Raw genomic sequence first — 15,670 nt, 5'->3', positions numbered from 1 at the left:
AATCCACTTGGTGCTCCCTATAAGCTTCTTTTCGTGAACCACCGGCCGAGAGCAATCGAGGTAATTAGTTGATCCGGGTCCCCAAGGAGGCTCCGTCCGCCCTTCTCAGCGCTGCCCAGCTCGCCGCCGTCGGGTCCACTGAGGCTGGCACCTGGCCAAGTTGGGACCAGCCCGGTGAGACGTCGGGAGTCCCAGCACAGGGGCCCCGCCCACATGTAGCTCAGCCAATCGCGGCGCGGGCTAGCGGGGGGCGGGGCCGGCCGAGCGGAATCCCGGAGCCTTAAATGGGAGGACTGGCGCCCACAGCCCAGCCTCCGACGCCCCCGGATCCATAGTTGTTGGCTGCGCCTGCGCAGCTGCGCCCGCCGCAGGTGAGCACCCCGGGCTGGGGCCTGGCACGGCGGGGTCACCCCGGGAACCAGCGGGACTGCCAGGCTTGGGGTTTGGAGGGGTCCCAGGAGGCGCTGGTCACACAGGGTAGCCTGACCCACGCAAGCCGGGCTGCAGTGCCCGCTGTTCCCTGCGCCGCGTGAACATCCTGAGAGCGGCGGGCGTTCGCCGGCGGCGGGGGGCGGGGCGGCACGCTCCTGGCCTGGCCCCGCCTGCTACGCGGGAGGGAGCTTCGCCCTAGCCGCGGCTCTGAGTCCCAGAAGAGCCTCACCGTCTCCGGTGCGGAAACTGGGGTCTCTGAGCTGTTTTTCTCTATCCACGTACTTAGCCTTCCCCTACAGTCCTTGTGTAAATACTTGGGAAGATAAATGTTTTTACTCCACCATAGTGGGTATAACGTCTCAGAAAAAAGTAGGATGGCGTTTTAGTAAGATTGGTTTAATCAGATACTCATTTCTTTACCCTTCCTAGGCTTTTGAAACATGAATCCTTCACTCATCCTGACTGCCCTTTGCTTGGGAATAGCCTTAGCGGCTCCAAAACTTGATCTCAGTTTAAATGCACAATGGAAATTGTGGAAGTCAACACACAGGAAACTATATGGCTTGGTTGGTAACATCGGAAACTGTTCATCTGAAATCCCGCAGAGAATGGTCCATGCTGTTGGGAGTTTATAGCAGATAGTAACCTCTTGAGGCTGGCTCTTACCAGGGCAGTAACTTCGTGGCATCCATTACCCAGTACAGTACGGGCATACGACCCTGTTGTGTGGGCGCTGAGAAACAGTTCCCAAGAGTATAAAGCCATCTCTGGCCATGGTTTCTCTTCCTCTCTTTCTGCAAATCCACTTGGTGAAGGTGGGTTGGTTTTAAATAGAAATAAAGAGTATAGGTTACCTGTTTGCCTGTAGAATGAAGAAGGATGGAGGAGAGCAGTGTGGGAGAAGAATATGAAAATGATTGACTTACACAATCAGGAATACAGACAAGGGAAACATGGCTTCACCATGGCAATGAATGCCTTTGGTGACATGGTGAGTGTGGCATGAACTTTTTGTGCCTCCCCTCCTTAGTACTTGAGGAAGATAACCTCTTGCTTTTCAACATTGTTTCCTTTTCCTTGAAGACCAGTGAAGAATTCAGGCAGGTGATGAATGGTCTTCGAAACCAGAAGCGCAAGAAGGGGAAAGTGTTCCCAGTACCCGTCTCTGGTTTGATTCCCTCATCCATGGACTGGAGAGAGAAAGGCTATGTAACTCCTGTGAAGAATCAGGTATGACAGTATTCAGCAGATCTCTCTCCAAGAGTAAAGCCAAATAGGAGTTGTCATCCTTGCAGTGGTAGGCTGTGGAACAGCATGCAATTCACTCGTTTTTTGTTTCTGTTTTTTCAAGAATTTAAAACATTTTATTCGGTTTCAAATTTCCTTGCGAGAAAAAGAATTGTGCTGATAAGTTTCTTGGAATGAGAGATGCATTTGCTGTGATGAAGAGTTGTTTGCCAGCTCTTGAAGACTTTTCCTTCTGAAGCACTGAAAGTGGACAGAAGAGCCCTCAAATGCCTGGAGAAGAGGTTTCCTTTTGGAAACACCCCATGGCCTGCTCTGAATGAGTAGAGTTTGGATGCAATTCACTAGTTTTTAAAAGCATTTTCAGATATATGGGCTATCGTCAAAGTCTTGCTATTTGTTTTGTACACTAAGAGCTTTTAAATTTTGTTTTCAGGGTCAGTGTGGTTCTTGTTGGGCTTTTAGTGCCACTGGCGCCCTTGAAGGACAGATGTTCCGGAAAACTGGCAAACTTGTCTCACTGAGTGAGCAGAACCTGGTGGACTGCTCTCGGCCTCAAGGCAATGAGGGTTGCAATGGTGGCCTAATGGATAATGCCTTCCAGTATGTTAAGGACAACGGAGGCCTGGACTCAGAGGAATCCTATCCATATTTTGGAAAGGTAAAAGGAGCTCCTTATCTCGTTATCAAAGTTGAACGCTTTGGGGGAAAACAGATACCAATTTAGAATTCACATTTTAGATTGTAGACTGTGTATCTGCAGACTGTCAGAACTAGTATTAAAATATGTTAGCCTTGCACAGTTCTCTGTTTAGATAGTTACTATAAAGCTGTTAATATTTCTGTGCCATGTGGAAATATACATACCATTCTATGTAAGTATAAATTTCTCCAGAGTAAACGTTTCTTATGGACAGGTAGACTGAGCGTGTCTCATTGAATAGACACCAGCTACTTTTTCCATTTCAAAACAACCAATATCATTTCGTCTCCTGGGATGCTGTATAACAAACTTGACTTGGAAATCATTAAGCTGCAGACTGTCTTGAACTCATGTACCCCAGGAGGGGGATGGTATTTATCAAGTCTCTTCCCCATTACCTCTGAAAGGATGAATCCTGCCACTACAGACCCCAGAGTTCTGCTGCCAATGACACTGGTTTTGTGGACATTCCTAAGCGAGAGAAGGCCCTTATGAAGGCAGTGGCAACTGTGGGCCCCATCTCTGTTGCTATAGATGCAAGCCATCCAACCTTCCAGTTCTATAAAGCAGGTAAGCATTTGTCTGTATGGAAGTTTAGGCAGAAAAATTGGAAAACCACCATGACATACAGCAAGATTGACTCTTTGGTGTGTATAATTTGGGGGTGTGTAGATTTAACGTAGTTGTTCGTGTAGTGTTTGTGCCTGATGTGTCCATTTGACATCACTTGAACCCTATCCCCATGATTTTAAGCACTTCACAAATATATTTAAATGGCTACTTAATTTGATTCGTATAGCTTAATTTACTTTTTTCCAGTTGGTAGACCTTTGAAATTTTCCAGAGAATTTTACTACTGTAATTAAAACTGGAAAGAACCTCTTGCCTGAAGTAATCTTGTGCTGTGTGCTGTTTCGCTAGACTGACATTCTGAAAGTCAAATGATAAGGTTTTAGGGAGTGGTCTTTTATGCCTCTTGACACATTGTTTACAAAAGAGATTGTGCCAGTATTTCTACTAGTGTTAGACAAGAACCTAGATCCCTAGCCTGGATTAAAAAAAAATAGATCTTGTTTTAAAATCCTATCTAGATTTATGTCCTTTAGCTGAATTTTGAGGTGTCTCTCTTATCCTAGTTGATAGGCTGGGTTACTGTCATGGGTCACTTGAAGGTCCCCACCCCAACCTTGAATTTTATTTTCCCAGGCATTTATTATGACCCACACTGCAGCAGTGAAGACCTGGATCATGGTGTTCTGGCGGTTGGCTATGGGTTTGAAGGAGGAGACTCAGATAACAATAAATACTGGCTTGTCAAGAACAGGTATAAAGTGCCCAAAATACTTATATTTGAGATTGAAATGGGAGTCCCTTTTGGAATCAGTATTTGGATACAGGTTCTCAAACCCTTAAGTACACTTCCAAAGTCTTTATGCCACTTAGGGTGAGCACAGACATACTGATGTTTGATTATAACGTTAAGGTACTCTCTCAAGCTTGCCTAGAGTATTGATGGAGTTTTGACACCATTGCATTTCTTTTTTTTTCTTAATTTAATTAATTTTTTATTATTATTATTTTTGGGCTGCTTGGGTCTTTGTTGCTGCACGGGCTTTCTCTAGTTGCGTCGAGTGGGGACTGCTCTTCGTAGCATGCGCGGGGTTCTCTTTGTTGCAGAGCACAGGCTCTAGGCACGCGGGCTCCGGTAGTTGCGGCATGCAGGCTCAGTAGCTGTGGTACATGGGCTTAGTTGCTCCACAGCATGTGGGGTCTTCCCAGGCCAGGGATCAAACCCGTGTCCCCTGCATTGGCAGGCAGATTCTTAACCACTGCGCCACCAGGGAAGTCCCAGCACCATTGCATTTCTAAATCTGAAAATTTTCTTAAATCTGAAACGCATCTGGCCCCAAGAGTTTCCTTTTTCTGTCTCTAATTTTGCAGTTCCGTGAGAGGTTTGGAGATTGAAGTTATTTACACATTTAGAACTCAACCAGGAACAAGAACAACTGCCTTTCTTGCTTCTTTCTGAGTCTGTCCTGGCCTCTGGGGCACTGTTTAAGTATTAATAAAGATAAATGTGGTTGATTCTTTGTATAAAATGGAAAACCCTCTCTTCTTTTAGCTGGGGTAAAGATTGGGGCATGGACGGCTACATAAAGATGGCCAAAGACCGGGACAACAACTGTGGAATCGCCACCATGGCCAGTTATCCTACTGTCTAAACCTCAAAGGCAGGATTGAGAACAGAACATCCAGAGGAAGAATTTTCTTTAAAACTAGCCAGACCTTATTGTGTGGGATGAAACACTTGAATCGTTGAAGATCCAAGTTGTGATTTGAATTCTGTGACATCTTATACTGGTGAAATGTTACCACTCCTTTAATACTATTGTAAATAGGTTTGTATGATCGATTTGCCTCAAGAATTTTGAATTTTCATGTTTTAAAAGGATGTGTAAAGTTTTACCTTTAAAATAAAACAGTTTCAGAGTAGAGGTGGTACATCTTTCTGTTTTTAATACATTAAGTTTTTGTAGAGTAAAAAAGGTAATTGGGCCCTGAAGACGTAACTGAGTGTGCCAATGGTCTGTTAGAATGGCTGCGTGGCCTTCTGGTTCTTATAGTTCTGACTATGTCAGCTGCCTATTGTCTGTGTCTGACCCAACCCTTGAACAAAATTTGGCAAACAATCTAAAGGACAAAGGTAAATTATTTTACTAAGGAAAAAATTCCCATTTTAGAAAAGTGAACACACATACATACGAGTTCCAATCAAGAAAAGGGCCTTAGAGATCATGATCATTTGACCCACGATGGTGACAGCCCGGCAGAGTTACAGGATGAACGTCACAGAGCCAGTTTCTGGTGCATCTTCCCCAACTTCTAGCGAAGACTGTGTGGCTACTGAGGAAGGACCAGACACAATGGATCGCCAAGAATGTTTGTCTTTGTGTCCATATGCGATGAAGGATAAGCTCCCACATTTGAGGCTGGGCCTCAGAAATAGTCTTGCGGCCTCAGAGGTTGTCAATAGGTGAAAGCATCGAAAGAGATAGTCTGAAGCCTAATTTACACCTAGCTGCCTAATTCCTGAATTTGTTTTAAAAAAGAAAAGCTCCCTACATTCCGCAGGCTAAGGAAGCACATAGTTTCATTTGCTGTCTTTGGGTTTAAAATTCTCACGTTCCTTCCTACTCAAGGAAATAAAGAGTAGGTGGAATCATTTGGTTATTAGACCCTGTAATTCCTTCTGAAGACATGAGGTGGAGGAGAACTGGGGTCTCAGCCCACAAGACCTCCAGCAGCCTCTGGTCAAGTCCATCTGCACTGGACTGTGTGCCATGCTGGACCCTCAATGTGACCTTTCCTCGCAGGCGCTTACATTTCCAACTTTCTGACCTAAAATGACAGATGTTGTGTCATTTGGAGTAAAATTCTGTGGGTTTTGGGATAGCATGATCAAGTGTAGCCACAGGAAGATTTGGGAGGCGCCCAATCTGAGTCCCTTCTACTGGTTGGGACCACACTGAGACAACTGGAATTGATGTAGCACTCATGGCGCCCCAGTCATCACCCTGTGGAAGAGACATTCCCAACCCTGAGAAGGAGATGGTGCTGTTAGAGGAGGTGGTTGAAACACCAGAAGGAAGAGAAACGGGACATGGACCCAGAGGAGCTGGGCAGTAACACGGGATAAAAGGGTGGGTATCTGAGCAGAGACTTCCCATGTCAGAACCCCTTAGAAAAGAGAAACAACATTTAGAGAAAGTGGGAAGGTTGAGGTGTGGGAGATGAGGCTGGGCCCACACACAGGTTTTTAGGACACGGAAACCAATGGGGCATGCAGTGAAAAGACTATTCTGGCTCTCTATTACTGGAAAACAAACTACCAGGAAACATAGCAGCTTGAAAAAACCATCTCTCCAATTTCCTGACTGGGCTTAACTACATGTTTTCCTTTGGAAGTCTTTCACGTGTGCCAGAATCATTAGCAGTTTTGACTGGGCCGACATCCGAGCAGGCTCACTCACATGGCTGTCCTAGATGCTGGTGTGGGCTGGGCATTCAGCCCTGGCTTCCCACCAGAGGACCTACATGGGCCTCTCCGTGGCTTGGGCTCCCATGGCACGAAGGGTGACTCCGAGAGGAACATCCCAAGGGAACGTAAGCCAGAATGCCCGGTGAGGAACTGCAAGGCTTCTTATAACCTGGTCTTAGTCCCCAGTGAAACGTCTGCTGCTGCTGGTATTCAGAGCATGTCACCAGGGACGCCCAGGTTACAGGGGAGGGGGCTGACAGTCTACCTTCGTGGGGAGATGCAAGGTCACTTAGCAGAAAAGCATGTGGGATGGAAGATGTTGTGGCCATCTTTGGAAAATGCAATCTGCCACCTTCAGTCTCTGAAAGTCCACTAGAAAGGACTCCTTAGTGACGGTCACCTTGCTTCACCGTAACAGGCTAGCTCATACTGCTGTCCACATAATCTTGGAAGTAGAGCCCAAGACTCTAAGAAAATGCCTAGGTGCTGATATGAATGAAAATGTGAAGACCTCTCTCAGATGTCTTCTGCAACTTTCAAAGACATTTATATTTATTCAAACTTGTGAAAAGTTCCAAACTAAACAATACCTAAATGATTAAACAGATGTTAGAAGGTTCTGTAACTTCAAAGACAATTAACTTAAACTGAAAAGTTCCAAACAGCATCTATCATAAAAGCTTTTTAAAATAAGCCAGTCACAGGAATCAAATAAAGCTGAAAACAAATGTTGATTTTACAAATGTGGATGAATGTCACCTGCTATGTCAGTAAGCCAAGGATGCTGCAGCCATCAAGCCCTCTGCCACTGCAACTGCCCCCAACTGTGTACCCTGAGGGGATTCAGGATGGAGAAAAACAGGATACCGGCCCTAGCTAGTTAAGATGCATATCAAAGAAGTAGTTTCAATAAGTCCAGACTCTGGCATCTTCCTACTCAAAGAAAAGCACTAAATTCGTCAACTTGAGATGTCTGGTTTTCTTTAATTAACAGTAATCTTTTGATGTTCTGACTACCTGGTCTTATCTGTTTGTTTGTTTGCAAAGACTCCTATATATATCCTGGCTCCTTCCTTACCTGTTCAGAACAGTCCCTCAGAGCTATCTGAGTGGCTGTCTCCCCAGCTTAAGTCCTCAGAATGTCTGACAAATAATTCTCAACTTTTAGGTTGTGCTTTTTTTTTTCAGTCGACACAAAAAACTTGTCTGAAACATGAACTTACTATCAGAAGCTGAAAGAGGCAACAAAGGATTCCTCCCTAGAGCCCTTGGAGCGGATATAGCCCTGCAGACACTTTGGTTTGGAATTCCGGCCTCCAGGCATGAGAGAATAAATTCCTGTGACTTTAAGCCAGTGAGTTTGTGGTACATGTTGTGTCAGCCCCAGGAAACTACTGCACTTGTCCTGCACAGCTAGCCTCCTGCTCTCCTTAGCAGCCCAGAGGACACAGGTGCGGCGAGCAGAGCCACACTTTGGTGGTCTGGTCAAGACCACCAAAGATGGGACTTCCCTAGTGGTGCAGTGGTTAAGAATCCACCTGCTAATGCAGGGGACACGGGTTCGAGCCCTGGTCCAGAAAGATTCCATATGCTGCAGAGCAACTAAGCCCATGTGCCACAACTACTGAGCCCACGCTGTAGAGCCCACGAGCCACAAGTACTGAGCCCATGCGCCTAGAGCCCGTGCTCCACAAGAGGAGCCACCGCAGTGAGAAGCCCACACACCGCAACGAAGAGTAGCCCCCGCTCGCCACAACTAGAGAAAGCCCGCGCGCAGCAACGAAGACCCAATGCAGCCAAAGATAAATTAAAAAAAAAAAACCACCACCAAAGATAAGTCAGACTTGCTGCACATAAGGGAGAGATAAGTAAGAAATCTCTCAGCTCACAATGGTTCTTGGCCTTTCCTCACATGCTTCAAATGCTACAGTCCACAGGAAATGGTTGGCTAAGATGGGAGAAGTTTGGATTTAAAGATTTGCAAGCAGAAGAAAAGACACAAGAAGTTTGGGTATCTTTTCCCTTCCTCACATATCCTCTCATCTAAATCAGGCACTGGTCAGCACTGCAAACCAGGAACAGTCAATACCTCATAGCAACACATTCTCATACATTAAAATGCACTGAAAACAAGCTTTGCTTCCTTCTCTTTCTATTTAACTTGGTGAAAATATCTTCTTTACTCACTGGCACCTCTTTCACTTGAGGACACCAAATGTTTCCTGTTTTTCTCTGTGAGGGAGGAAAGACCATTAGAAAGATATGAAGGAAACATGGGAGTTAATGCAAGAAAACTTAATATTATATATGCTGCTCAAAAAGTAGTGGTGACACAAAATGGCCTAACTCATGCTGGGGAATACTGTGGTCTTTTTTGACACTAAAGTCCTGATCTCTGATAACAAGTGCGCTTACAGGGTTTCGTGCTCTGTCTCCTGAGTGTAGGCTGTGTCCTGTGGCAATTTTTGTTTTCCTTCGGTAGGAGGTAGTCCTGGTCTGCCCTTGCTGGCCCACCATCCTCACTGTCCCTGGATGTCTTGGGAGCCTTTTGCCACATGACTGTCATACTGTCCCGGGTGTCAGTCTAACTTCCAAGAAGAAGATAGCTTCCCGGGGATGAGCTGCATTTCCAAACAAAAAACCCCTTGAGAAGCTCTTTTGTTAAGAAAACATGGTCTCAGGTGGAGTTAACAATTCACCTGGTGGGAACCTGCACTTGTCTTCTTCCTACTCACTTTCCCAGCTATCAAATGTGCACCAGCCAATCAAAACTACAATGAGGCACCACCTCACACCAGTCAGAATGGCCATAATGAAAAAGAATACAAATAACAAATGCTTGGAGAGGGTGTGGAGAAAAAGGAACCCTCCTACACTGTTTGTGGGAATGTACATTTGTGCAGCCACTATGGCGAACAGTATGGAGGTTCCTTCAAAAACTACAAATAGAGTTACCATATGATCCAGCAATCCCACTCCTGGGCATATATATGGACAAAACTATAACTCTGAAAGACACATGCACCCCAAGGTTCATAGTGGCACTATTTATAGTAGCCAAGAAATGGAAACAGCCTAAATGTCCATCAACAGATGAACGGATAAAGAAGATGTGGTACACATATACAATGGAATATTACTCAGCCATAAAAAAGAATGAAATAGGGCTTCCTTGGTGGCGCAGTGGTTGAGAGTCCGCCTGCCAATGCAGGGGACATGGGTTCGTGCCCCGGTCCAGGAAGATCCCACATGCCGCAGAGTGGCTGGGCCCATGAGCCATGGCCGCTGAGCCTGCGCGTCCGGAGGCTGTGCTCCGCAACGGGAGAGGCCACGACAGTGAGAGGCCCGCGTACGGCAAAAAAAAAAAAAAAAAAAAAAGAAGGAAATAATGCCATTTGCAGCAATATGGATGGACCTAGAAATTATCATACTAAGTGAAGTTAGTTAGATGAAGATAAATATCAAGTGATATCACTTATACGTGGAATCAAAAATATGACACAAGTGAACTTATCTGTGAAACAGAAACAGACTCACAGACATAGAGAACACACTTGTGGTTGCCAAGGGTGTGAGGGGGTGGGGGGAGGGATGGATTGAGATCTTGGGATTAGCAGATGCAAACTATTATATAGAGAATGGATAAACAAGGTCCTACTGTATAGCCCAGGGAACTATATTCAGTGTCCTGAAATAAACCATAATGGAAAAGCATATGAAAAAGAATATATATATATATGCATAACTGAATTACTTTGGTGTACAGTGGAAATTAATACAACATTGTAAATCAGCTATACCTCAATAAAATAAATTAAAAACAACAACAACAAAATGTGCATCAGGCCATTCCTGAGATATGGTGAGTGAGATTCTGGAAGTAGAATGCTTAAAAACATGCATAGAGTATTTTTTTTTATGCTTTGAACACTTTTTTCGTTTAAATGTACTTTTATGTATTTTTTGTCCCGTTCCCTATAAGGCTTTCCCCTAGGTGTGTACAAGGCTCCTCCCTTCCCCCTGGATTTGGCTGGAATGTCATCCTCTTTGTGAAGCCTGTCTTTACCAGGAACTAAAATTAAAACAACCCCTGGTAGTACTGTTCTCCCCTCCCCTGATTGATTTTTCCCACAGCATTTATCACCATCTGACATGCTGTTACATTTTATTTGTTGGTTTTGTTTATTGTGTCTCTTCCACACATCAGCACTTAGTCTGTACAGAGACCCATACAGAGACAAGGGGCTCTGTTTTGTTCACCTCTCTATCCTCAGCACTAAAGACAGGACCTGGCACAAAGCAGGCACACAAGATCTGCTCTCTGGACGAATGAATAATTGATGTATCCACATTATATGAACACATTCTCAGAGTTTTAAGAGTCAAGCAGTGAAGATAAAACAAAGGCCCGTTTTGGAAATGTATCCCCTTAAATATTCCCCTTCCTCAGAGGAACAACCACAATTATTAATTCAGGGATATTAACAGTCCTTTTGCTTTGTCTTTACCCAAACACACGTGCAGTTTTGTTTTTCATTGTTTTTGTCCCTTCTTTTTTTTTTCTTTAAAGATGTTAAGTGCAGGGCTTCCCTGGTGGCGCAGTGGTTGGGAGTCCGCCTGCCGATGCAGGGGACACGGGTTCGTGCCCCAGTCCGGGAAGATCCCACATGCTGCGCAGCGGCTGGGCCCGTGAGCCATGGCCGCTGAGCCTGCATATCCGGAGCCTGTGCTCCGCAACGGGAGAGGCCACAGCAGTGAGAAGCCCGCGTACCGCAAAAAAAAAAAAAAAAAAAAAAAAAAGATGTAAGTGTGTCTTGTCCATCATAAAACAAGCAAGCAAAACCCCTCTTAACCCTGGGTTATTCCAGTTGCTGCATTATGTTCCTCCTCCTGTTTCCAGCTGAGCCTCTCGAACAGCTTGTCTAAACTTGCTATCCTCCACTTCCCCACCTTCTATTCTCATCCTAACTTAGGTCCGTCCCTACAGTAAGGCTTTCCTTCCAGATCCTCCCAAATGACCTCATCTAGTCTAATTACTTCAGGTACCACCTCCACGCTGACGACTTCCTGTCGCTCTCCTGAGTTCCAAACCCATGTATCCAACTGCCTATGAGACATCCTGACTCAGCTAACCCACAGACATTTCAGACTCCAACGTACAGAGCTGAAATCATCATCTTTCCCCGGAACCAGGTCATCTCCAAGTGCTCCTTGGCTTTGTGGATGGCACGTCCGTCCATATCCTTCATTCCTCCCCTCTCCCTTTCTCTGACATACGTAATCAATCACCGATACATGAACCCTCATGAATAGCTCTCAAACACCTACATTTCTCTCCATCCTCATGGCTTTTGATCAGGGCCATCATCACCATCAATTTTTGCCAAGATGATGACCTTAACCTTCTTGATGGTGACCTAACAAGCCTCTAGTTTGACTACTTCAAATCCGTTGTCTATATTGTAGGTAATATTTACTAAAATGCATATTAATTATGTTCCTCCATTGCTTAAAACTCACCAGTGGCTCCCCGTTGCCCTCGGGACAAACTCCATACTCCTTAACCAACTCAAAACACCCTGCATGAGTTGGGCCTTTCTTACCCCTCCAGCCTCATCTCTCACTACCCTCCTCACAATCTACCCCCCACAGCCATAATGAATTACCAGTTGTGCCCCCAATAAATCATACTCTAACCATTTTCAAATCTTTGCCCATCTGTCCCCTCACCTCTAGGGCTCATCCCTGTCACTTGTCTTCTCCGTCCTCCCTAACCTTCTCCTGACAAGCTTCTAGTTCCACTTTCAGGCCTCAGTTTAAACGTCATTTCCACTGGGAAGCCTTGCCTGACTCCTCACTTCTGGAGTGGCAGCTCCTCTAAATGGCTCCAAAGCAAACACACAGTACTTTATCCCCAGAGTTACACGTGTGTCCCATCCACCAGGCCTGAGCTCTTTGAGGGCAGGGATTTTGTCTGTCTACTTCACAGCTAAATCCCTAGCACCAGGCATGGTACCCGGTTCGTGTGTGTGTGTGTGTGTGTGTGTGTGTGTGAGAGAGAGAGAGAGAGAGAAAGAGATGCAAGGAAGCCAGTGAAGAGACAGATGCAATGAGAACCCTGGGGAAGGAGGCACAGATAATTACAGAAGTAGGTCTTGGCAGACTGCACAGAAGTTATAGCCACTAGTGAAATGTGAAGGACTGGATCATGTAGTTTTGTCATTATTTTAAATTTTATTTTATGAAAGTGGCATCGCGTCATATCTATTTGCAAAATGCCCTTTTCCCCTATGATTATAGCTTGGTCATCTTTCCTCGTTTGTACTTCAGATTGTGATGGTTAATTTTATGTGTCAACTTGGCTAGGCTATGGTGCCCAGTTCTTTGGTCAAACACTAATCTAGAAGTTGCTGTGAAGATACCGTGTAGAAGTGATTAACATTTATGATCAGTTGACTTTCAAGTTTTTTCTCGATGATGTGAGTGGGCATGTAGGGAAGGAAAAATTCTTCTCTACCTTCTTAGGGTGTCTGGCCTGCCTAAGAATTAAACTGACATAAGCCAGATTAACAGAAGAAAATCATACACATTTTATTAAACTTTACACGTACATGGGGACTTTTACAAGAGAATGAAGTTCCAAGGAAGTGACCAGAGCTGAAAGCTTTTATACCCTTTAGGCAAAGAAATGATAAATTTGTGAAAAAATGACAAGACAAAGGGGTTTGGCCTAAGGGCAGTAATTGTGGGGAAGTGACTAGAAGCTGTATATGGGGGCAGAGGGGTGCAAAACTAGTGGAAGATGAGGGTTATTTTAGCAGGTTTGTTCACACAGATCCATTTCCTTGTTGACTCCCAGTCTCTGGTGACAAGCATGTATTTCTCTTCCTGGTACAGGGAGGGCACATCTCTCATGGGAAATATCATGACCTGCTTTTAGGTAGAAAGGGCAGATCAGAAAGCTCTTCCTGGATCTACTGATTCTCAAATGCCTTCAGCTCAAAATAATCAATATGCCAAAGCAGCACATTTTGAGACGGCCTGTCCTCAACCCCTTCAGCCTCTTCTGTCAGCTGAAGGTCTTAAGAGCAAAACTGAGGTTTCCCTGGGAAGCAGGAATTCTGCCTCCAGACTGTAACATAGGGGCTTCCCTGGTGGCGCAGTGGTTGAGAATATGCCTGCCAATGCAGGAGACACGGGTTCGAGCCCTGGTCTGGGAGTATCCCGCATGCCGCGGAGCAACTAGGCCCGTGAGCCACAACTACTGAGCCTGCACGTCTGGAGCCTGTGCTCCGCAACAAGAGAGGCCGCAACAGTGAGGGGCCCATGCACCGCAATGAGGAGTGGCCCCTGCTCGCCGCAACTAGAGAAAGCCCTCGCACAGAAACGAAGACCCAACACAGCTATAAATAAATAAGTTTATTTTAAAAGAAAAAAACAAAAAACGACTGTAACATAGGTGTGTGTGTGTCCCCTATCGGCTCTGTTTCTCTGGAGAACCCTGACTGATACACAGACCCACCTTATAGACCCACCACCATTTCCTACCTTCCCTCTATATCTTGCTCATTTGTATTCTCTTCCTCAGTAAAAAAAAAAAAAAAAAAAGCGATTAGATTCCATTTCATGAAAGTGAAGGCAGTGAGTAAACATGTTAATTCTCATCAGGTTAAAAAGAAACAAAAGACCTTAGGGTGCTAGCTGATATATTTCTTTCTGTCTGCGTTTGTCTATTTTGATGTTAAGAATGCCTTTGTATAAAACTATTTAAGGTATTTAGTTCCATATTCATAAAAGACTGGAGTGGGTTTGTAAGTCCCAACTTATTTAAATTACGGCACAACACATCAACTATCTCCCTACAGGTGGACATTTAAATTGCTCTCATCTTTTTGCCATTACAAGCAATACTTAATTTTTAAAAGACTAATCTAGGCTGTTTTATACATACCGAAGTGTAGGACTACTGGGCCAGAGGGGCTGTCCATTTAAACAGAACTGCCAAATTGCCTTCCCAGAAGGCTGTTCCCACCACCTGTCTCACCAGCAGAGGGAACGGGGTCATTTCCCCGCATTGTTAGCACATTTGATATTTTCAGTCTTCATTGTACCTTGCCAATCTGATAAGTGAAAAGTGATGTTATTTTATTTACATTTCCCTGATCATCAGGGAGTCTAACCATCTTTTCACATGTTTATTGACTGTTTGTGTTTTCTTTTCTGCAAGTGGCAGTTTTATATCCTTAGTGTATTTCTCTAGGATAGTTTCCTTTTCCTCTCAATATGCATGATTCTTGAGGTTCATTTTTTGTTATAGGTTACAAATATTTTCTCCTAAGCTATCAACTGTCTTTTAACTATGTGGTGTATTGTTTTTACTTTGATATATTCACATCTGTCTTTCCTTTATATCTTATGCTTTGTGTCCTTTGGTCCCGTTTAAGGTCATAAATATATTCTTCTTTATCTCTTTGCCATACCTTTACAGTTTTATTATTTATGTTTAATTCTGGAATGTATCTGCAACATGTTTGCAGATCTATGTTTTGGGTTGTTGTTTATTTTTTCCCCCAAATGACTAGCTTATTATTCAAACACCAGTCATTCATGTCCCACTGATTTGAAACACCATGTTTTCTTCTTATTTTTAAAGAGTATCTATTAAAATGCTTCTTTCCTTTTGATGTGTTAATGGGATTAAAATATTTCCTGAAAATATTAAAAAGGAAAAGTCAAGAGGTTGAGAAACGTAGGTATTAATTTTTAAATATTAATTCCAATTAGCATGTGGCTTTGTCAATAGGTGACCACATTTTTCTATTCAAATAGTTGTTGGTTATCCAAATAATTGCTCCTAAGAAAGGCTTGATCCAAAATTTTAGAATTTAATACCCATGAGATTTCTAACTCAAAACCTATCCACAATAAGACAAAAACTTCTAAGAAATTAAGTCAGCCGTTTATATATTTAAATATATATAATGTATATATTTATATACCTTGAATATATATAAGTATATATAATAAGTATATATATATATATATAATATACATATCTATTTTATAAGAAAAGAAATTAATCACTATAGGACTCCGACACTAGGTTCAAATTTTAAGCAAACCAAGACAAATTCTTAACTGATCTCTGTACCTTTGGCCCACAGGTGGATAGCTGCTGATTACTTGGGCTGATAGACCTAGAATCACAACCCTATTTGCCACTGTTCATGACAGAAGACAAATCAAAGTCG

At 43.9% G+C, this 15,670-nt stretch overlaps 1 protein-coding gene across 2 annotated transcripts; it reads left to right on the top strand.

Annotated features, from left to right (window-relative positions):
• Window positions 1–356: 356 nt before the first annotated feature.
• Window positions 357–4,872, top strand: CTSL (cathepsin L). 2 transcript variants are annotated; one of them, XM_065879561.1, is made up of 8 exons: window positions 357–371; window positions 862–998; window positions 1,301–1,423; window positions 1,516–1,662; window positions 2,114–2,338; window positions 2,788–2,950; window positions 3,587–3,704; window positions 4,503–4,872. In XM_065879561.1, exons 2-8 carry the CDS (start codon window positions 873–875, stop codon window positions 4,600–4,602), a joined length of 1,002 nt encoding a protein of 333 aa, XP_065735633.1. In that variant the 5' UTR covers window positions 357–371; window positions 862–872; the 3' UTR covers window positions 4,603–4,872. The 2 variants fall into 2 exon arrangements, with proteins under 2 accessions (XP_065735633.1, XP_065735632.1); XM_065879560.1 differs by lacking the exons at window positions 357–371; window positions 3,587–3,704 and having other exon boundaries at window positions 873–998; window positions 4,503–4,537.
• Window positions 4,873–15,670: the final 10,798 nt, after the last annotated feature.

This window comes from Phocoena phocoena, chromosome 6 (genome assembly GCF_963924675.1).
Source record: "Phocoena phocoena chromosome 6, mPhoPho1.1, whole genome shotgun sequence".
NCBI classification, from domain to species: Eukaryota; Metazoa; Chordata; class Mammalia; order Artiodactyla; family Phocoenidae; genus Phocoena; species Phocoena phocoena.
The sequence above is the reverse complement of the archived record's forward strand: the minus strand, read 5'-3'. Positions and strand labels throughout refer to the sequence as shown.

Excerpts from the sequence above, each read along its gene's own strand:
- CTSL (XM_065879561.1), top strand. The coding sequence starts at position 873 with ATGAATCCTTCACTCATCCTGACTGCCCTTTGCTTGGGAATAGCCTTA. Across the intron at positions 1,424-1,515 it reads TGAATGCCTTTGGTGACATG|ACCAGTGAAGAATTCAGGCA; the intron begins GTGAGTGTGGCA and ends TTTTCCTTGAAG. Across the intron at positions 2,339-2,787 it reads CCTATCCATATTTTGGAAAG|GATGAATCCTGCCACTACAG; the intron begins GTAAAAGGAGCT and ends TACCTCTGAAAG.